Source organism: Dasypus novemcinctus, chromosome 29 (assembly GCF_030445035.2).
Source record: "Dasypus novemcinctus isolate mDasNov1 chromosome 29, mDasNov1.1.hap2, whole genome shotgun sequence".
In the NCBI taxonomy this organism is placed as follows: Eukaryota; Metazoa; Chordata; class Mammalia; order Cingulata; family Dasypodidae; genus Dasypus; species Dasypus novemcinctus.
Genome location: NC_080701.1, coordinates 21622213 through 21645558, shown reverse-complemented (window position 1 = coordinate 21645558; position 23346 = coordinate 21622213). Strand labels below are relative to the sequence as shown.

General features: G+C 43.9%; 2 protein-coding genes across 4 annotated transcripts in view; both read right to left on the bottom strand.

Moving 5' to 3' along the window:
• Positions 1 to 913: 913 nt before the first annotated feature.
• On the bottom strand, positions 914 to 13645 carry HTRA4 (HtrA serine peptidase 4). The gene is made up of 9 exons (XM_058289833.2): positions 13177 to 13645; positions 12662 to 12761; positions 11317 to 11521; positions 10171 to 10365; positions 9735 to 9767; positions 8139 to 8253; positions 7676 to 7733; positions 6730 to 6825; positions 914 to 1203 (listed from the first exon to the last, which is right to left on the bottom strand). Exons 1-9 carry the CDS (start codon positions 13643 to 13645, stop codon positions 1038 to 1040), a joined length of 1437 nt encoding a protein of 478 aa, XP_058145816.1. The 3' UTR covers positions 914 to 1037.
• Positions 13646 to 13955: 310 nt separating this feature from the next.
• The window catches only part of PLEKHA2 (pleckstrin homology domain containing A2), a 68383-nt gene continuing 58992 nt past the window's right edge, over positions 13956 to 23346 (bottom strand). For all 3 annotated transcript variants that reach the window (XM_004446434.5, XM_004446435.4, XM_058289930.2), the window contains exons 11-12: positions 18207 to 18284; positions 13956 to 17745 (exon numbers count right to left, since the gene is read on the bottom strand). In XM_004446434.5, coding sequence (XP_004446491.1) covers positions 17383 to 17745; positions 18207 to 18284 — 441 coding nt within the window. In that variant the 3' untranslated portion in view covers positions 13956 to 17382. The remainder of the gene's footprint in view (positions 17746 to 18206; positions 18285 to 23346) is intronic.

Below are 23346 nucleotides of genomic sequence, written 5' to 3'. Positions count from 1 at the left end.
GCACTGTAGATTCTGGTTACTTCTTAGTATTTGTTAAGTAGATTTACTTTTGTGAATGTGTGTATTCTATCCAGTTTGTGGCTATAGAGGAATTTTAAAATACTAGTGTCCCTCTGTCCAGATTAAATTAGAAACTACCTACTTTTCAGCTGTTTCCTATCTACAGCAGTTTGAGATTATTTATGAATTCCAAAAAGAGAGCTTATGTTTATAAACTGATCTGATCTCTGGGCGTGATACCCTTTGGTTGTATTAGATTCAGCTGAGATACCTTTGATTGAATTATGTTAAGATTAGGGCTTTGATTCAACCACATCATTAGGGCAACTCAGTTTGAGTTCCTGCCCACTTTGTGGCCTATATAAATGGACAATCAAGGAGACACACAAATAGATATACAGAGAAGATACACAGAGGACAAGAGACAGCTCCAGAGACATGGCAGAGTCCCCAGGAAGAGAGATGAGCCATTTGCCTGATAGTTTATGGCTGACCTTGTGAAGAGACCAGAGCAGCTGAGCCTGGAAAGAACCAAGCCCCAGGAAAAGAGACGAGCCCTATGCCAGCCTACAGCTGAGATGGGAAGAGGCTAGATGAAGCCTTAAGAGGAAAGAGGAAGGCTGAACCCTCGCAGATATCACATGGAAACAGAGTTGGTAAGGAAGTAATCTTGATTTGGACTCTTTAGCGCCTTGTAACTGTTAGCTTTTACCCCAAATGAAACCATTATAAAAGCCAACGGATTTCTAGTACTTTGCATCAGCACCCCCTTTGGCTAATACACTATCTTTAAATAAAATTATATCTCACACACACACACTTCCTGGCACACTGTGTCCTTCCATTTTGCTTAGTAAGGCTTTTTAGCAGCAGCATAGCACCCCCAATTTAATGATCCCTGACCATTTGGATGTTTTTTTTTAACACATTCATTTTTCTTTATAAGAGATCCTAAAACACCTTGCCATCTTTGGCACATCTTCAATACAAACCAGGTAATATAGCTTTGATTTTGTAAGTCTCTTAAAGCAAGTTGCTTAATTAATTATTTCAGGTGTAACTGTCAGGATCAAAGTCTGACTTCCTCGACGAACCATAATGGAAAGGGAATCATTGTCCTTAACAGCTTCAGCAACATCAGTTGTGGTGGAAACAGGTTGCCCATTTATGCTGACAATTACATCGTGGTCTCTCAACCCAGAGCTGGAAGGAAAAACAAAAAGGACCATCAAACTAGAAGAGTTTTACTTATTCTCATCTAGAATTTTATGTCTTATCTCATGGCACTACTATTTTGCTGGCGTTAAAAATACATACCAGGTAGCCCAAGATAACACTCAATCCTTCCAAATATGAAGGTTTTTATAAAATGTGCTGTGAAATCATCCAGAAGACAACAAACCTATTTATCTTAAAATTAACATCCTACCAAAATGTTTAAGAAGTTTACTCTTCCCATATATTAGATTTGGTTTGGAATGGGAAGTTCAGCTTTTAATTTCTATTAATCTCAGATATCAATGAACCACAAGCACACTCCAGGTCTTACCAGCAAAAGTGAGAGGTCCAAGTAATATGTTTTTCCCCCAGGTGGTTAGACTGATGAGTTAATCTTGATAGCTCACTTGCCCCATCTTCACTCACAGTTTATGGAACTGGAGAGTGTGTTGTCGTGCACTATAGAGCTCTGCTTCCAGTAAATCAAAGTCCAGTCAATCTTCCAAGTCTAAATTTTCAAGACTTTGGGAAGCAGACTCGGCCCAATGGATAGGGCGTCCGCCTACCACATGGGACGTCCACGGTTCAAACCCTGGACCTCCTCGACCCGTGTGGAGCTGGCCCATGTGCAGTGCTGATGCGTGTATGGAGTGCCGTGCCACGCAGGGGTGTCCCCCGCGTAGGGGAGCCCCATGTGCAAGGAGTGCATCCCTTAAGGACAGCCGCCTAGCACAAAAGAAAGTGCAGCCTGCCCAGGAATGATGGTGCACACAGGGAGAGCTGACACAGCAAGATGACTCAGCATGAAGAAACAGATTCCCAGTGCTGCTGAGAAGGATAGAAGCGGTCACAGAAGAACACGCAGCAAATGGACACAGAGAGCACACAGTTGGGGGAAGAGGGAGAGAAATAAAAATAATTAAAAAAGAAAAGTTTAAAAAAAACTTTTTTTTCAGGACTTTGGTTCTAAGTTCCTTTTTCCCAAAGAAACAAAAACCTGCTCCCAATACCAAGTGCTACAATATATAGAAAGCCATGCTGATAATTTGTCTTAAAGGTAAAAATATACTGGAAGAGAAATATGAAATGATTCCAGGAGACACCCATAAAAAGAAATAGGAAGCCCAATGAAGAATAATGATAATGTAGTTTATAGATATGTTGAGTTTATAGAGAAACTGGAGAAATGTAAAGCAAGAGAATGTGAAGAGAAGTTTGAGTAAAGCTAAAAGCAGGAAAAAGCTTTTAGAATACAACAGCTCAGGAGGATGACTTGGGACAATGGACCCAAAGAAGAATTTAATTTATGCTAATTCTGTGAAACAGAGAGGAGAAAAGGAAATAAATCTGCAAATTATTACCAAGCACCTACTCTGTACCAAATATGAGGTACTGAGGCTCAGACTGGACAAATGACCTACCCCAGCTCACAAAGCTTGTAAAAAAGGGGCTAAAGTAGGATTTGATCCTGTTTTGTTCTGATTTGAAAACCCCATTATCTTACCACTAAATCTCTTGCCCTCTCAGAAATAAGAAAAGCAATCACAAAAGCAAGATATTGCAGAGGCTAAGAGCAGAAGCTCAAGCCAGCATCAAAATCCCTGCTGATTTATGTGTAACTCTACAAGTTAACTAACCTTTCTGTACCACAGCTGCTTCCTCTGTAAAATAATACCTGTATCATAAGACGGTTGACTCAAGTATAGAAAATGGTACCTGATACATAGCAAATGCTTAAGAAGTATTGGCTATTATTACTATAATTACCACTATTGCTAGGTTTAAGTGGGTGTAAGTGGTATAAGCCAGAAAGGAAAGATTTCACAATAATTCTTACATTTTAATGTGCACAGATCACCTGGGGATGTGTTTAAAATGCACATTATGGTTCAGTGGCTCTGGGGTGGCCTGTGAGTCTGCCTTTCTCAACCACTCCAGGTGATACTGCTAATAGTGCCAGACTACAGACCACCTTTTGAGGAGCAAGAACTTAGCTAGAAGAAATAATTTGACTTTGATCCAGAAATTAAAAATAAGGAAGGGGGTGGGGCATGGCAGGCACCGAGAAAGTCGAAAAAAGCCAGTGACAAGCCCAATTTAGTAACATGAAACATATCACTTAGATATTCTGAACAGTCAGTACCCTATGATTTCTTTTCTCCTAGTAAAAGGGGTTACATAACCTAGACAGATTAATCTTGAAAACAAACAAGCAAAAGCAGTGGGCAGCGGGTCCTGAAGAAGTGAAAAAAGAAAGAGACCCAGGAAAATAGTATTTGTAGTACAAGCCACCTGTCCTCAGTAATTAATTAAACTGTTGGAAAACGACAGTAAACTCAGCTGAAGAACTGTCTTTTGGGGAATACTCTAACTTTTGCTTTACTACCCAAGTCTTAGTTCTGGCCTTTGATGCTGTTATCCAGATTTTAAAGTAAAAAGTGTTTTAAAATATCTAAAATATGTATTAAAACTTTGTTACTACCAAGGAAAAAAAAGGGTCACTATCCCTTACAAGTAAGCACACAAGTCTAAATGAGCCGGTGTCCAAGAGAAATATTATGCAAGCCATATATGTAATTTTAAATTTTCTACTAGCCACTATTTAAAAAGTAAAAAAGAAATAGGCAAAATTAATTCAAATAATACCTTATTTAACACAATATATTCAAAATATTATACTGACATGTAACAAATATTTGAAAATTACTAGAGGTACTTTACATTGTTTCTTTCATATCAATCTTTGAAATCTATTAGAAAAAACATACACACCCAGTGCCCAATGTGCTTCTATACAATAATATCTGACACAATGCAATGATTAAAGTGAAATGCAGGTAAGCGGATGCAGCTCAAGTGATTGAGCCCCCGCCTACCACATGGGGGGGTCCAGGTTCGGTTCCCAGGGCCTCCTAAAGAAGACAGGCAAGACAGCAAGCTGATGTGACGGGCTGGCACGGCAAGCTAACACAACAAGATGATGCAACAAGAGACACACAGAGGAAAACATAACGAGAGACTCAACAAGTGGAAGTGCTCAAGTGGTTAAGTACCTCCCTTCCACATGGGAGGTCCCAGGTTTGGTTCCTAGTGCCCCGCCCCAAAAAAAAGGACCAGCACACAACAAACAGACACAGCAAATGCAAATAATGAGGGGGTGGGGAGAAATAAATAAGTCTTTTTTAAAAAATAAGTGAAATGCAGTTGTTCCAAAACAATAAAGTTGTGTTAAAAGGGAAAATATTATATGCTGCTTGTGTTTTTTAAATGAATTACAATTAAATAACATTAAAAATTCATTTCCTTAATATTTGGAAATGAACAGAAAAGGTGAAAGCACATTGAGGTGTTTGTAACTAGCAGTGCTGTTATATGGGTGTGACAGTGGTTGAAAGGGAAAGTCTAAGGCCATGCATATTACTAAAAGGAAAGCTAAAAAATGTAACATGGGACTGTCTAGCATAATAAAACTTAATGTGAAGTATGAATATGGGTAATATTGCATATATGACTTTTTCTTTGAAACGGAACAAATGTTATGTATTTTAATGTTAAAAGATGTTAGTATTAGGCAAAAAAAAAAAAAAAACCACCAAAAAACAAAACCGTTATGCTAAGTCAAAGAAACCAGACACATAGGGAAGCAGGATAGAATAAGAACCTAAGGAGGAGAGCAGAAAATGCAATGATTTACCTGGAAGAAAATCCTGGGCACAGTCTGCAGCCTGCTAACTCACACAGACAGGTTAACACCAGCAAGTTACCAGAAGACAGCCAGCAACTCCCACCCAGCAGCTGGTTATCAAAATGTAACTTGCAACATTCTCAAGTGGCAGAAAGAAAGAAAGATACAGAAAGGGCCCCACCGTCACCACCCGCTTGCTTTCGTAAACACCTCACACCAGCTCAGGGCTCAAGGACGGTAGCCAGAAGCCAATTACCACCGGACAGAAACCCCTCGAAATCAAATGACCCAATGAATTTTCCCCCTCTTCGGCCTAAGTACTCCAATCAGCACAAACCCTCACCCCCAATGACAGCCAATAAAACCAGAAACCCCTAGAGAGGGGGCGCATGTCTCAACCTGTAGCATAGCCCACACCCATGTCTCAGGTGTGTAGCTATCTCTTTTCTAATTTTTTTGTTATAATCTATTTTTTATTTATTTTTAAAAGACAGATTACATAAAATGTCACATAAAAAAAATAAGGTGATTCCCATATGCCCCACTCCCCACCCCTCCCACTTTTCCCCTTTTCTAATTTCTTAATAAATTCTTCACTCCCTTGCCTACCCCTATGGCATGTCCTTAAATTTTTTTAAACTAATTTATTGAAATACATCACCCACACAAAAACATACGTAAACAACAAGTGTATAGTAATAGTTGTGAACTTATGAAACAAACATATATAACATCATGCAGGACTCGCATAACTCACCCTACCACCAACACCTTACATTGTTGTTAAACCTTTTTAACCAATGATTAAAGAGCATTGTCAAAATATTACTACTAACCAAAGTATTTTCCCCCAACCCTCCCTATTATTTTATCTTTATGTCATTTATATATGAACACACATAAACAGTTAAGTGTATAGTAAAAATTGTGAACTTACAAAGCAAACATGCGTAACAACATACAGGGATCCCATACATCAACCCTCCACCAACACCTTGCATTGTCCTGAGATGTCTTAAATTCTTTTATGTGACATAGCCAAGAACCCAGACACCAGCTTCAATATCAAAAGTACTACATATTCTATGACTCTACATATATAAAATATAAATATAAATCAATTTATAAAGATAGATTAATGGTTTTGTAGGCTGGGGAAGGATAGAGGGATTGAGAGGTGACTGCTATGGGGTGTGGAGGTTTTCTTTTGTAGTAATGCAATTGTTTTAAATTTTTTTGTGGTGATGAATGCACACACTGATTATACTAAAAGCCATTGACTGTACGCTTTGGATAGACTGTATAGTATGTGAATATATTTCAATAAAACTACCTTAAAAATTAATTTCCTCAATCCCACTAGCCCCAAACACGTCAGTGTTCAAAAGGCACATGTGGGGGGAAGCGGATATTGCTCGGGCAGTTGGGTGCCTGCCTACCAAATGAGAGGTCCCAGGCTCAGGTTCCACTGCCTCCTAAAGAAGACGAGCAAGACAGCAAGCTGATGCGATGGGCTGGTACAGTGAGTTGACACAAGGAGCTGATGCAACAAGGATACACAACAAGGAAACAGGCACAACAAGCAAGGAGCAGAGATGACTCAAACAATTGGCCTCCCTCCTATATGGGAGGTCCTGGGTTCAATCTCCAGTGCCTCCTAAAAAAACACAAGCAGATAGGAAGCAGACAGCAAGCTCAAACAACAAGGGGGGTAGAATAAATAAATAAATCTTAAAAAAAGCCACATGTGGATAGTGGCCACTGGTACTAGACAGCACAAGTCTAGACCCCAGACACTTACCCCAGCACACCTGCACTTCTCTTACCTTTCAGCAGCTGTTCCTTGAATCACTTCATATACAAAAACCCCAGAACTCACATCAGGGAAATCTGGATCCTGCCTTTTCATTTCTTGGAGAAGGCTAAGAGAAGTGAGAAGAGCATTCGCATGAGTAAGAGGCACAGTGAATTAATCTGCCTGATCCCTGGTAAAAACCTCTAACTCTTTAGCAGGTGCTCTGTTCTGCTCAAAGTTTACAAGGGCCAGAGAGGATTTTGTCAAGCCCACTGCAATTTTTCTTCTGTAGGGGTGGCTGGATCCTCTATACAGAAGCCTAAAACCACTGGAACATTGTAAAATGTAAGCACAGTGAAAGATACACCTGAAATTCCAGCTAGGGAAGTGGGCTTGGCCCAGTGGTTAGGGCATCCGTCTACCACATGGGAGGTCCGCGGTTCAAACTCCAGGCCTCCTTGACCCGTGTGGAGCTGGCCCATGCGCAGGGCTGATGCACGCAAGGAGTGCCGTGCCACGCAGGGTTGTCCCCCGCGTAGGGGAGCCCCATGCGCAAGGAGTGCGCCCCGTAAGGAGAACAGCCCAGCGCGAAAAAAAGTGCAGCCTGCCTAAGAATGGCACCACACGCACGGAGAGATGACACAAGATGACGCAACAAAAAGAAACACAGTTTCCCATGCTGCTGACAACAAAAGCGGATAAAGAAGACGCAGCAAATAGACAAAGAGAACAGACAATGAGGGTGGAGGGGAGAAGGGGAGAGAAATAAATAAATAAATAAATCTTTAAAAAAAAAAAAAAGTCCAGCTAATGCAGATGCGGGCTAAGGTAGACAGACACCCTGTGACAAACAGGGCCGATGAGGGCACAAGGGGCTCTTAGGTGTAGCCCAAACGCTAAAGCTTCCCTGTTAAGACCGTCCAGCTCTGGCTTTTGCTTCTGAAAAACCACCCCGACATATTCAAACACGTGCTTACTTCATAGAGAGGGGCAGCATTCGCAGACCCAGATATTTCTTCTGTGAAAGAGCTTTTCCTGCAAAGGGAAATCATAATTTATTACTAATAACAAAAACTTTCTTTCCTTCTGGCCATGCTTAAAAGACACCAGAGTCACACAGTATCCTTCTTATAGTTTACCTTTCAGGCTGTCAGCCATGAAATACATGCTTCAGAGAACCTTTGTCATTAGCACAATACACTCCTCCCACCCACCTCCAGCCTAGGAGTATCATTTCCACTATGGCTTAATCCAAATATTTCTGGTACAACTCATGCTTGGTTTTTGTGCCAAATCCCCCAATTTCGCCACCCAAATCTCCATTACAGGAGCTGGGGACCAGCAGCACAGTGTTCTAGAGAATTCGAACGGCTGTCTCTGCAAAAGACTGAGTGTGCCTGAGAAAAAAATAGGGGACCAAAAAATATTATCTCCCTTCACCTTTCAACTGGCGCTCATGGAATTCTGCCAAGAACTGTCGAATTCGATCTGAGGGAATTGCAAAGGAGATTCCTGCGGTCACCTTCAGTGTATTTATGCCAATCACATCACCATCCTGGCAAGGGAGGCGACATTATTCAGTTACCAAGTTGGGTGCAGACTGAACAGAGCGAAACCATAACAAGTAGAGAAAGAGGTGAAGCTAGTCCCCCAGGAGTATCTGCCTTTTAATTACTTAAATGGAACAAAAGTAAAGATGGAAAGGGCAAAGGGCTGTTCAATTTTCTGCAACACTTCAATTTTCTGCAACTGTTTCGAAGAATTAGCAAAATTGACCTTAGGAAACTAAAGATATCAAGTAGCAAATATTTCCTCTTTATGTATTTCCTCATTCTTTAGGCATTACTTTGTTAGGTCCTAGGAGAGACAGAAAGGAGACTTTTGATCTTACCCAAATGCAGATTCTATCTCCCTGTCCCTCTTTTTAAGTCCCCTTCACTGCTTTACATTCAGAATTCTCTTTTTCATGGGCAAAGAAAGGGCTTCAGAAGAGCAAGCCACCTGGTAGAGAAACTAAATACAGGAAATGAAGAGCTGCAGCCCGCCTCCACCAGAGAAAATGCCCACTTCTCCATCTTCAGGGATGACAATACTAAGTATGTAAAATGTATGCATGCCAACCTCCTTCATGACTAAATACATATCTATTCCTGTCAAAAACATGTATCAGAATGTACTTGAAACTGTTACCTTTGTGCTCCATTGTTTAAATAATTAAAGAAATTCCACAGACTAGAAAAAAATACAAATTCTAATTCAGTAGGACTGGGATATGCCTGCATTTGGTCTCTGTTCTGGTAAAGCCATGGAGACGGGAGGCACAATAAATTACCCACAACGTTTGGAGTGAAAAGTGCTCAGTTATTTTACAAACAATTCATCCTCCTAAAAGCAAGTAAATATTTATAGACAAACCAAAAACAATCAGCTCAAATGGAGTCCATTAACACAGACTGTATGTTAAACATCCGTGTGCTCTTTTATGTTTTCACATGTACTTAAGCAACTAGAGACCCTGGCCCTTCCAATGAAGACACTGAATCAAGTTTAAGGGTAAAATACATGACAGAACAATGGATTCTTGATTTGGCTTTTCTCTCATCTATAAACAGGTCAAGACTGAAAACCTGGATGGGGCACATGGTGTAGTTAGCATTTCTGGGTAACAGCTATTCATATGCAGCAACAGGGGGCTCTTCAAGGATATACATAACAGTACAGTCGGTCGTTTGACATAAATTTAAATTTAATACTCGGGACTTAGGTAACTATGCAATGAAAACAGAAAACACGTTGAAGAGAAAAACTTTGCATAAGCTAGAACCCTGGCAGCTCTCGGTTGGAAGAGATCATACAACAGGGTGATAAATCCATCACGGATCTTAAATTTTTCCTAACCATTCATTTAAGATCCAAGAATAGAAAAGCGCAGTTGCACCTACCTCTACACAAGAGTGACACCCCTATCTGCATCACGAAATCTGTAAAATCTTTGAAAGAAAGAAACATAAAGTAGCAACAAAAGGGGCCACTTACCAAGTTCACCAGAGGCCCCCCGGAGTTCCCGTGCTGAAAACAGAATTTGAAAAGCCATCAGTAAGGTCCAGGGATAACATCTCTCCTCATCATTTATACACAGTTCCGTGAAGAGGTTTACCAAAAGCAGCCTCCTCCAGTGAACCCCTGTGCCCCCAAGGCAGGCAAAATTGTGCCTCCACCATCTCCAACACCAAAGTCAAACACAGCAGCAAAAGTACTGCCCCCTTCGACAGTGGTGGTGACCTCTCTACAGACCCCCCGATGTCACGGATGCCAGGTATCACATTGACAGGTGGCACTCCACCCCTCTTATAAGGCTCTAACTGAACTCTGGGCATCCTCCACAGGCCAAAGGGAAAAAGAGGTCACTGAAATCTTCTCACTGTTCTGCCAGTATCTTACAGGCTGAGGACAGATTTCCTGAGGGACTCACATTAATTATGGCATCGGTCTGGATATAGTCCATGTCTGAATCCTTCAGGCCTAGCTCTTTGCCTCCTCTCTGTGTAGTGCTGACAATTCCTGCAGTCACTGTATTCTGCAGAGAAAACGGGCTGCCCAAGGCCACCACGAACTCTCCAGCCCGAAGGTCCGACGATCTTCCCAGCAGCAACACGGGAAGGTCAGTCTGTACATGCACAAGGAGGAGTGAGGAGGACAGAAAGGATGAAGCACAAATCAAGACGAGAATCAACCAATATTTGTGTGCAACACACATATGACACAGTCTCTACCATTTTGGCACTTAGAATTTAAGGATCATCACCCGCACAAGTTCTACAATTGCCTTTATGCTTCTTTCTCAAATTCCAACCCCCCATAAACTCTCACTTGTTAAGAGGATCAGAATCATCTCTAAGGTCTGAAATTATTGCTTTGTAGAAATCAGTACAAGTAAACCAGACCACTGATAACTGATGAACAGAAAGTGACATTAACAATTTGCTTAGCACCACTCCAGCTCGACGTTTACGAAGTTAATAAGCCACAACAGAGCATATGGCATGTGAGCATATCTCAGTAAAATCGCATAATAAATAACTGTGCAAGAATTGAAAGAGAGAAAAAAGTTAGTAAGCCACAAACAGAACGGAGATCACCCAGGCAGTGCTTCTCAAACTTTAATGGGCACATATATCACCCGGGGATCTATTAAAATGCAAATTCTGGTATCTAAAAATTCTCTCAGGTGCCATCGATGCTACTGGTGTATAGACCACACTTTGTGTAGCAAGGTCCTCAAAGTATCCTTAGCAGCTTGGAGGCCATTACAATAATTTCTGGTATTCTAAGGCAAGCAGAGAAGTAAGTTCCCCAGAAGCAGCATCCTGTTCAAAAAGAGGAGACAATGGGACTGCTCGATAGTTAGTAGAAATTGTTTTGGATGCACAGGCAGGCATAGAAGAAAATAAATAGAAGAGGAAATGAGAACAGAAAGAAAATAAACTAGAAAAAAGCATACACTAGGTTAAAAAAAAAAAAAAAAGGATGGTATGGAGGTGGAGTGGGGGGGAAATACCAGCAAATTGATGGAAAAACCCCAAATATGCAGACTCTTATTGGGCCCTCACATACTCACATCTGGCTCTATCTTAATCAGTGCAAGGTCCAGTTTGTGGTCAACGTCCTTGACAGTGGCTTCATACTGGATGCCACTCTGCAGCTCCACCTGGATCCGCTGCTGGTTAGTGATTACGTGAGCATTGGTGACAATGAGCCCATCCTCAGACACGAGGAACCCAGAGCCACTGGATGCAGGAAGATCCTTGCCACTGAGAGGTGACCTGTCTCAGCAAGACAAGAGCGGATAAGCAAGGGACAGGAAAACCCCGGGATCCAGCCACAGCCTGAGAACCTGGAAACTCACGTCCATTAAATAAAGCTCCATCACAGTTTTCACAGGTATGTCACTTTTCCCCCCCGTTTGGGTTTTCATTTTTTCCATGTGTAAGCAGACTCTGCATTGCAGGGGCCACTTCTTGTGCAAGGGTACCTGATAGAAACCTGGTTCCAACTCTCCCTTTCCAGGGATGCACCCTACTTCAGAACCAGTAAGTGCAGCAGCTCTGGGTTCTCTGTACCAAAGAGGCCTAACCTAATCACAGTGTTATGGGCAAAAGTGGGCCGGGTGACACCGTAGTGACGACCTAGGCAAGGAGGGTGTCAAGAAGTCTGGGTTCTGGTTTAGGTTCCACTAACTGGCTTTGTGACAAAGACAAAGTACTCCCCTCTCTGGTTCTGGATGTCCTTCCACCCAAACAAAGGGGCTGGGCAAGATCACCACTAAAATGCTCTTAGCTCTTACATCTGAGCTTAAACTCCTTGGGAAATGAGGGAGGGAGAAAGCCCAGACACCTAGGGACAGAGAAGCAGTCCAGATTTGGAATTCAGAATTCCTGTGCCTTTCTTTGGTTAAACACCTTGGACAGGTTACTCATCTCGTTGAGCCTCGATTTCCTCACAGTGGTTAAGATTAAAAAGATGCTGGTAAGGGAAGCCGTGTGGCTCAAGTGAGTGAGTGCTCCCTACCACATGGGAGGTCCTGGTGCGTTCTGGTGCCTCCTGGGGTAGAGAGCAAGACAACGAGCAGGCACAAGGACAGGCTCGACGATCTGACTCAAGACGATGCAACAAGGACACACAAAGAGGAGAGACCCAACAAAGCAGGAACCTGAGGTGGCTCAGGGGACTGAGCGCCTCTGTCCCACATGGAAGGTTCCAGGTGGGTTCCCGGGGCCTCCGAAACAGGAGAGGAACAGACACAGGAGAGCACCCAGCGAAGGAACAGAGAGAGCAGACAACAAGGGGTGGGGGTGGGGATAAATAAATCTTGAAAAAAAAAGATGCAGGTGAAGCAGTAGCACAGGGCCTGGGGCAGAAACGGTGGGCTGCGTCGTTGCACTTCCGGCTCCTCCTCGCTTTACCTGCGGAACAGCTGCAAGTGAACCACAGAGGGCGCCACCTGCTCCACCACGGCCGCGATGAAGTTGTGCGCGCTCCTGAGCCGCCCCGCGCTCCTGGTGCCTGCAAAGAAACCCTCCAGTCTCGGCGGGCGGTGACGCCCGGGCTCCTTTCCCGCCCCACGCGTCCTATCTCAGCTCGCGCCGCCGCCTTCCCCCTCCTCCGCTCGGCCTCTCCCTCTCAAGTGTTTCACTACGGGGTCGTGAGGCTCTGCCTGGAGGGGACCAGACCTGTCACTTCCAGTTGCCTTTTTTTAAACAGCCTTAATGGAAGCCGGCATTTAAATGGCGTGGAGAGGAAAAGGGGGGAAAGCCCAGAGAAAGTGGTCAAGATGGACATCTAAGAGGAAAGCCAGGGACAGGAAAGGGCTGCGGCCCTGAGGCGACGGGGAGGGAGGCCGCGCGGCTGGCGCGAGGGGCTGTCGGCGTCCCCGCCTGCGGGGAGTGCAGAGAGGGCCCCGCGCGGCTGCCGCGCTCACCTCGCTCCCCGCAGCCTCCCTTCTGCACCGGCACGGCCGGGAGGGCCCCGCGCAGGCGCGCGGCGCGGTTCTCGGCGCGCAGCGCGCACAGGCTGCGGTAGGTGCGCCCGTCGCTGCCGCACACGGCCGCGCCCGCCGCCGCGCAGCCGCACGTGCCGGGCGCGGCGCCGCCGAAGCGCCGCGGGCCGGGCGGCGCGCCGCACTGGAGGCCCGAGGCGCAGGGCCGCGCGCGCGCGCCGCCGCAGGCCTCGCCCTCGGCCGCCGGGCACACGCGGCAGCAGCCGCAGCGGTCGGGCACGGGCGGCGCGCCCGCCGGGCAGCTGGGCAGCGGCGGGCAGCGGGTGGGCTCGCAGGCCGCGGGGCAGGGCGGCCGGACCCGGAGGCGCCACGCCTCGACCCCGGGCAGCAGCAGCAGCCCCAGCAGGAGCGCCAGCCCGAGGCTCGCGGGCCGCGGCGGACGCCTGCTCATCCTGCCGCTCGCTTCCTTCTTCGCGTGTGCTTTTCCAGTCACTCCCCTCCGGACCCGCAAGAGCTCTCCAACGAGCCACGCTCCCTCCGGTCCGGGGTGCAGCCTCCCAGACTTTAAGGGGCCGAGTCTGGCAGACCTCTGCACACACACCCCCAGATCCCCACTCCCCCACCCGGGACCAGGCCCACCCCGAGGCAATGAAGGGCGGTCCCTAAGCCTACATCTATCCGTAAACCCATTAATTGGGGGCAGACTGACGAGAGAAATCACCCACCCACGGACAGGTCAGCGTTAGAAAAACACAACCGTATTTTAGTATTTACATGATTTTATTAAAAAACAAGCAACGAAACAGTTTTAGAAAATTATATTTTGCTACATACCAATTAGGAGATCACATAAAATGAGAGGCATAACAGTTTCCATGCACTCAGCTCAGTGCTTACAGCGAGTGCATTTCACAGCTGAAACATCCTGGTTCAAAAGACAAAATCATGCAGCATCTTCAATAAGCCATGAGGGGAAGGAGTCAAAAACAGTTATGTTTTTGCCAAACATTTGCTTTATTCAAACTAGTATGAGTGACTAATTGACTGCTGCAGGCAAAAACACAGGAAGAAAAAGAGAATAAGGAAAAAATCAGTGAGGCCAGGAGAAAATACTCAGTAACCTGGCCTTTTCTGACATGTTTAAAGTTTGATAAACAAAGCTGATTTGGGAAACTCAATTTCTAAATGCTTTTACCTCCATATGCCTGTTATCTGGTTAACAGTGAAAACAAACAGCAAATCCCACTGTTGAACTACTGAATCTGCTATCACTGGGCCACTTTAACCTATCAGAGCATATTTATATTCAGGAAGGAAAAATCCTTTTGTTTCAAGTTATTTAAGAAACTGAACCTGAAGTCTACCTCTTTCTGGTGGGAGCTCAGCATTCCACTATTTCAGCCTGCGGTCACTCTACGCAATGCACTTCTTAGCACACTCAGACCTCAGAGAATGCAAAAAGCCCAACTATTTTTACCAATCATCAAAGCTTCCAAGAATGATGTATGGTAAACGGTTCAGCTATAGGGGGCCCACATGAAATACTGTTAAACATAGCAGGGCAAGACCCACTTCAAAAGCCTTATGGAAACACAGAACTCAAAGCCTTGTATTTCCACAGAGAACATGCAGTACATTTTTTTTTGGTTCCTTTATTTAAACAAACACACACACTCAGATGTATTCCAGAGCCCATGTACTTAACCTCTAACCTATACCACATCCTCACTCTACTTTTCCCTTTTGGGTCTGTATTAAAAGGTTGTGGTGTGACATTGGCCAAAAGGTAAGAAATAATGGGCAGAAAAGGAATTCTGAAATACGGTTTGGGAATGTGAATGCTTTTAGACTCTACTGAAGATAATTATATTTATCTGCTTTTCAAACTTCATTTTAGCAATGTTCTAACTTGGAATTCTCAAGTATTTGCCAATTAGTGTCCTTGTTTTCCCTCTAACAAAGTAATACAATCTGGATTTTAAAGTATGTTTAAATTCACACATTACCAACATAGACTTCACTGAATAAGAAATAGATCCATTTACTATATGGCCAATTAATTTAGCAGTAGCAATCTAGCAGTTTATAAAAGAGAGAAATGGGTAGATTTTTACAAGTTAAACAAAAGATAACATCTTTTCCAAGCATCAGTGAATGTTAAGAGATCTCCAAAGTTCCTAATTTATTTTCATTTTTTCAGTATCACATATTGCACACTTTCTTTGACCAGCCCAATAATTTGCTTGAGGAAGATTTGAAGACAAAACCAGAGACAAGGAGTTTTAAGAATTTGGAATGGTTTCTTGAAATCAGGCTACTTTAAGTATGTTGTAATCTTGATCACTCATAATTAAATAATTCCCAAACCAAGGTTTTCTGGGGACAAAAGTGCAAAAGAGTCTGCAGAAAAGGGGGGGTTGGGGGATTGGGAGAGAGAGATCCAGTACCAGGATTACTAGGCCTAACCAAATTTGAATTAAGAATAGCTCCAATGAGTGCAGTCAAGAAAAATTCCCTATGGGATACAGGCATTAAGGAAACTATACCACCTAAAAGAAAGGTAAGATTCCCCTCAAGCCACTAAGGATTTTTCTGATCAAATGTTTTCAGTCTCTGCATTAAATTTGGACACAAAGAAGGGAAGAGATTTATTTAGGCAAAAGCACACCTCCTTATCTCCTCCTTTAGTTATTCGTTTTTAATTTAAAACATAATTGATCTAACTGGTAAAAATTTTAGAGACTCTCCTTTTAGGAGAGTCCCAGTAAGTTCCTGGTAGCAATTCACCACACAAGCTAGATGAACAAACTCTTCCACAGACATTGGAGATAGTATCTTCTGTCTAATGGAAGAAGGTACACCCTAAAATTTGGGTGGGAAACTCAATCTTCTCTGCTCTTCTACTGGGAAATCTCTAGCCAGCAGCTCATAACCTTAAAATCAGTGTTTCTGTGCCCAGTTTTATTTTATTAAAAGTATAAATCTCTCAAGATTATCTTTGTATCTCTTGGCGGTTAAATACATGGAGCCTCATCAGATTATAGGGTTTGATCATGCAAGCAGACAAGGCTTCATTCAAAGGACAACACAAATATACAAAGGAAGAAAACCTACCAGGTATACAATACACAGCACTTAAAATCAGACTAATAGTGGCCCATAAAAAAAAAACCCACAAGGCAAGGATTCATGATCATCTGTCTTCAATAAAAACAGACCTCATCTCCCGCCTGGAAAACATGAACCAAAAAAGCTTAGCTGGATGACCTATGACCCATCTCTTCCGAACAGTACCTGCTTTTAAAGCTAATCTAAAATGCTGAGCTAGAGATATGATCTAGCACATGTGAATTATCGTATACTTAACCTCCACACCTTCCAAGTAACGGGCTGTACCAAGGGAAATGCCTGTTCTGTTCTCAATGGCTATGACATTTAACACTGATAAAACTCACCCTTGGGGCCTGACAGAGAAACTAAGCGGGTAGGCTGTCATTCACATCCCAGTGAGGACTGTACTGGGGATCAAAGTGCATCCAGAAGGGAGCAGATGGATTTATACATTGGGATGGAATGAGCGCCCACACCTTTCTAAAGGTCTCCTACGAGGTCCTCCGGGGGGATCTGCCCTGGTAGATGCTCCAAAGGCCGCTCTCCAGCCTCAATCCTCAGGCTGTCACGTCCACCCTCAGGATGCATCAGAGCCAAGCTGGAGCCTGGCTCTTCTGCCACCCCTTCTCCTCATTTCAACTGGGTTAGGGACCACCCTCCTACTTCACAGTCAAACTGCAGCCAATAAGCAGGAATAGGATAAAAAAGATGACCAGCCTAAGGCTGCGTGTCCAGCCCGAAAACTAAACAAAGAAACAAAAACAAGGACAAGAAAACAAAACTTGGTTAGGGGTGAAACTGAACTCGCAACCTCCTCCAGGGAGGAGTTGCTAAACTAACCCCTCACCAGGAAAACCCTGGAATAGTCCAAAAAAAGCAGGGGCAACCCGTTCTCCATTGAGCATGCCTAGAAGTCTAACCTAGCGATTTCCCCCAATTAAATACACTGCATTGATAGTTAAAAAAAAAAAAAAAAGCCAGCTGGATGGGCCCCCCCCACCGCCTCTGACAAGGTAGACAACCCCATTCAAGGCCTCCTCTTGAGCCCTGCCCCCCCCCCAAATGCAGTGCGCCCCATCACACATCAGAGGTCCGTATATTTTCATCGTCAAGGTTGAACATAAACGTTTTCTCCTTGGGCTGCTGGGGCTCGGATCTGTGCCTTATCCGGGAGCTCGGCAACACCCCGGCAGGCTTGCTCTCCCCGAGTCGAGGCATGAACAAAGAGTCCTCAGGAGTCTCTTCCGCCGGAAGCAGCTTTTCCCCAGCCTGGGGGACAGGTGTCCAGGGTTGCCAGGAGGAGGCCACAGAGGAGGCTTTGCCGAAGGCTTTCTTCTCTTCCACATGTGGCCGCCCTCTGCACAAGACAGAGTTTGGTCCACTGGACAGCATGGAGCTTCCAGGTCGAGTTAAAGAAATGGATCTAGAAAAGGACATCTCCTACAAAAATAGAAGAGGGGGATTAAAGAAAAGACAAGGGAAAGTAATGGCCTTCTCTGACAATGTTTATCCCAGAGCCCCTGGAAAAGTACCCACCAGGATCACGAAACTCATAGGTCCAGAGATCCTTGTTGACAAAACCAAAGGACCTTCCATGGAATTCACCCCAGATGTGTTCTGACCTTGGTGCCAAGGTCTGCCTGGCAGTGAGACGCGCAGGACATATCCTAAACTCTTTCTTCGCTACCCAGCCCGACCTCACCTCCTCCAGCAACCAAAACCTAAAACTAAACACTTGTACCCAAACAAGTAAAAAATGAAAAACAAGTATGACAGCCCAGGCCTTCAGCTGCATCTAGGAACCAGGCTGCTTGCTGACATTACCAAATGAAACATGACTCCTTGAGGAGAACTCATCTCTAAGTTGACACTAACTATGCAACAGAAAGGAAGTGACTTACTCTAGGGTGGCACTTGAGAGCCTGGACGGCTGCCCCAATCTCCTTAATCCAGCTGTGCATGTCTTCGGGACTGTCTGCCTGCAAAACATCCACAGCACTTATACAGAAATTTTTGGCAATGTGATTTCAGCTTTCAAACGTCTGACTCAATTCTGAAGTTCATAAAACCACACCATTAGAGTTGGAAGGGATCTTAGAGATCATCTGGTCCAGTGGCTTTCAGACTGTTGGGACGTTTTTCCCTGCAAAATCTTATTTGACACTCAATAAATAAAACAACTCAAAGTGGAGCTAGAGGTCATGGAAAGGGATGGGGTTACTTAGAGCTCCAGTCCCTGCTAAAGTCCGTCAGTCTCTCTGGAAAACAACTGACATGGTCCAGCTGACTCACTTTACAAAAAAAGAATAAAGAGGCCCAGAAAGCTAAAGCTCAAGGTTGTAAGACTGGTCTAGATTTAGTTCTCCTGATTCTCAATGCAGTCAACTTTCCACTATAACTCTCTGAACAGAATAATCCCATTTTCCACTCCAGCCCCATTAAAGCCAAATCCCTCTGCAAATCCTCCCAGATATGTATTATCCAGAAACAAGGCTTCTCTCAAAACACAAACCACTGACTGAGTCAAGCCAAGACCTCAGGTCTGTCCGGAAGCCCCATCAAGCCCCTAAGAGTTGCTGAACTTGGAGAACCAGGCTTCACAATACGCAGGACTATGCTAAGCAGTTGAGTGTTTTCCCCCTAGAAACAACCGACTAACTCCAGAAGGGGGCAGCAGCAACTCTGTGAAGAAACAGAAGGAAACCAAGAGGCCTAAGAATCAGCAGGTGGAGACCTTTGAGTTCTCAGGGCTGTCCAATGTCAGATTTAGTTCAAGAGAATTTAGCAAACGTTTACTGAGGGCCCTTTTCGGTATCACACACTGCATCAGGTACCGGGCACAGGCCTGACTCCCTGACCTCCAGAAATTTACATCAGATAACCTCCACTGAGCCCTCCCCAACTCCACACCTCAACACACAGGCATACACTGACATGCATGTGCAGACATATATGCAAACACGCCAACCCAGACAGCAAAGTTCTCTAAATCTACCCTCCACATTCCCCATCCCTCAAATGATTTCTTCTCTTTGCACTGTGTCAGGATAAAACGTGATCAGTTAAAAAAAAAAGCATCCTCAAACTTGCGTCCCCATTCTCTCTCTGTCACTCCAAATATACACTTTTTGGTTAGATGTGTGCAAAAGATGCTTGCAAGGGACACAGTTTCGTACCCCGGCACACTAGGTCAAGACGGGGGGTAATAACAAGTGTCCTAGGGAAACACCTCTCTCCTGTACTATGGCTGCAAATTTACCTGCACTTTCCCTTCTTCTGTCTTTTTCCAGTTACTTAACAACTTGGTGGTTGCCCAAGTATTACAGACTGAATCGGGTCCCCCAAAAAGGTAGGATCAAGTCCTAATCTCTGGTCCCATGAATGTGATTGTGCGTGGAAACAGGATGGTTGAAGATGTGTTTAGTTAAGATGAGGCCAAAGTGGAATAGAGTATGGCATAATTCAATATGCCTAGTGTCCTTCTAAGGCGAGGACATTTGAACCTGACAGGCAGAAGAGAGGTGACCGCCACGTGACGGAGGCAGAGACTGAGTGCTGCATGGACTGCAGGAAGCCACCCCGAACCCTGCCGGCTTCAGAGGGAGCGTGGTCCTGCCGACGCACTGATGCCAGACTTCCAGCTTGCAGAACTCTGAGACAACTCTTGATGTTTTAAGCCACCTGGTTTGTGACTCCTTGTTACAGTAGTGCTAGGAAACCAAGACACCAACAAAAAAGACACATCTGCCCAAAGTCCAAACAGAAAACCAATGCCAGGTCTCCAAGGTCCTTCTGGAAAGTACTTTACCAAGATCGAGGCTAGCCTGGTCCACTTAGAACTGATAGGAGATATCAATGAGCCCATTTAGGTAAAGTAGTTAGAACAGTGTCTAATAAACACGGCTCCATAGGTATTAATGTTGTTTTTATTATTATGTGACGCACACAAATGAACCTTTAAATTCCACCATTATATCTATGTCCATTGTCCTCTCCCTGAGGCCTTTTTGTCAGCTTCCTCATCCTCAAACTGCAGATTATTCCTACCTCAAAGGCCCGACTGTCAGGATCAAATAAGAAAACAGATTTTGGGGGGCAAAGATTCATTTCATTTGAATGAGATGGATATAATTAAATTGCTGGTTGGTAGAAATGCATTATTAGAATTTCCCTCCCAGGGAAATGGGATGATTAGGAAAGGGAGAATGCTCGAAAGCAGAGGGAAAGACAGAAATGGAGCTGAGGGAGAAAGAACTGTCTCCCTCGTCATAGGAGGAGATCTGGCATTTCTATCAACAGGCTGGAAAATCCCCATGACCATCCAATGATCCGTTTCTATGGGGATCAAGCTACTTCTACTCCTTCCACCGCCCTAGCAAAGTGCCTCCCACTATGTCACACGTCACCCCCACAATGCAGGCCACATATTGGATTGGCCCTTGAGACATCACCTCTCCAAGAAACTCTCACATCTTCTCTATAAACAACAAACCTTGGCGTCTTCACCCAGCCTCTACCTAAAAAGGAATCACTGCATCAGAAACCCAGGAATTGTCTCATTGAACACCTGGGAGCACAAGTGTAAGAATCAAGATCTAGACTATTATTCTTGAATGACTACCTAATACACTAATTTTTTTCCCTTTTCCTATTTTAAAGTGTTACGTACTCCTTAAGGACAATATAGGTCAACACTCTGCAACTCACTTGTGAGTCCCTTTACAACTACTCTTTTTTGAGCAGCTTCTTCAGATTTACTGAGCTTCTTCCTTAGGGAAAAAGAAGGTCAGAATGCTATTTTCGCAATGGTGGGTAAAATTGCAGCACCTTAGCACCAAACTATGCTACGAATCATATTCTTTCACTTATTCCATGAAACACCATTTTTACCTAGAACAAATGACTGAGAAACTTATTCAGACCTAGATATTCTCCAAATGGATGAAACGAGCCTGTTATCACAATGATAAATTTCAAGCTTTTAAAGCAAAATATTAGAATTTCAGAAAACTTGTATCTGACTCCATAAGCTTATCAGCTTCCCATACTTAAAGACAAAAGAACCCAAAACATAAAGAGACGTTCCTAAAGATCAGTGGTGATAATGAATGTTATTCTTAAAATTATGTAATATAAACATTTGGAAGAAATGCATACCTCAGTGAGACCACTATCTTCCATTGCATACTGTTACAAAATCACACATGGGCAAAAAGGATCTATTCAAGGTACAAAATTGACCAATGGATTTTAATGTAACAGTATGAAAGTTCATTAACATGGCTTCAGATTCCACATTGCTCCTAACTATTAAGAAATTACCATTTGTGAAGTTTTAGTGTACAATCAGAGAATACCCACAATTATCTGAAAAAGCTATTAAAATACTCCTTCTATTTCCAAAAGCATATCTGTGTAAGGCCAGATTTTCCTTATATTCTTCAGTCAAAACAGCATATGGCCACAGATTGAATGCAGAAGCAGAGAAGAGAATACTGCTGGCTTTTAATAAGCCAGCCATGAAAGAGATTTGCAAAAATATTTTGTTTGGAAATATAGTTATTTTTTATAAAGTATTCTATTTATTTTTTAAATTAACAAATCAATTTTATTGATACATATTAATAAACCATACAGTTCATCCAAAGTATACAATCAATGTATTTGATATAATCACATAGTTGTACATTCATCACTTCAATCATCGTTAGAGCATTTTCGTTATTTCAATATTACTACTACTACTAAAAAAACAGACAAACAAGAAAATTCTTCACCTCGCAATTTGTTTCCCCTGTGGCTCATAGCTGCTACTTCTGGTTATTCTTTTTTTCTACCCCTCCCTTTCCTCCGCCCTGCTGTTTTTGCTGTCTGTGTCCATTCGCTGTGTGATCTTCTGTTCCTATTTTTCTTTTTGTCTTCTCTTCTTATTTTCTCTCCTCTAGGACTCACAAGGATTCGATCCTGGGGACCTCTGATGTGGAGAGAGGTTCCCTGTCAATTGCACCACCTCAGTTCCTGGTCTCTGCTGCGCTTCACCTTGACTCTCCCCTTCCTTGCTCTTCTGTTGCATCATCATCTTGCTACATGACTCACTTGCGCAGGCACTGGCTCACACGCAGGCACTCACGCGGGCACTCGGCTCGCCATGCGGGCACTGGCTTACTCCGCGGGCACTCACGTGGGCACTTGGCTCACCATGCACATACCTGGCTCACCGCGCAGGCACTGGCTCACCTGGCAGGCACTCCCGTGGGCACTCGGCTCACGACGTGGGCATTCAACTCATCACCTGCGTAGTCACTCGGCTCGCCACATGGGCACTCAGCTCACCATGCGGGCGCTGGCTCACCGCGCGGGCACGCTTTCTCTTTTTCTTTTTTCACCAGGAGGCTCTAGGGATGGAACCTGGGTCCTCCCACATGGTAGGCAGAGGCCTTATCACCTGAGTCACATCTGCTTCCCTACTTCTGGTTATTCTCAAAAGTAGTCTATTTAAATTTCTCTTTGGGGTCCTCAAAATTTTTTGAGTGTATAAAGGAATCTTGAGCCCAAAAAGGATGAGAATCTGATTTAGTCTAACACCCTGATTTTGTGAATGAACCTTTAGAAGGGTGACGTGACTTGCTCAGGGTTACCCAGCTCCTCAGCAGAGAGATGAAATGTGGTCTTCAAAATACCTTTTTACATTCCATTATAATGGATTTTGATCTACATTCTTCCCCTACTTTCTATTCTCTTTCAATTAAGTGATATAAGTAGATTTGTCAATTCACTCATTTATTTATTCAAAAGTGTGAGGAGCAGAAGGAGGATTAGGAGCAACCAGAAGCTTCTGGTAAATATGCATACGCTCATGAAGATGGTGCAATGTCCTTTGAATATTTTGTTGGGCTTCATGTCTCCCAAATCAATACTGCTAATCCAAAGTTTTCCCTTGAACTCTTGGCCAGAATAGTTGTTCATTTAACAGATATTTATTTAGTATCCAATCTGTCAGCCACTGCACATCCAATGGCCTTGATAACATGTCCCACAGAT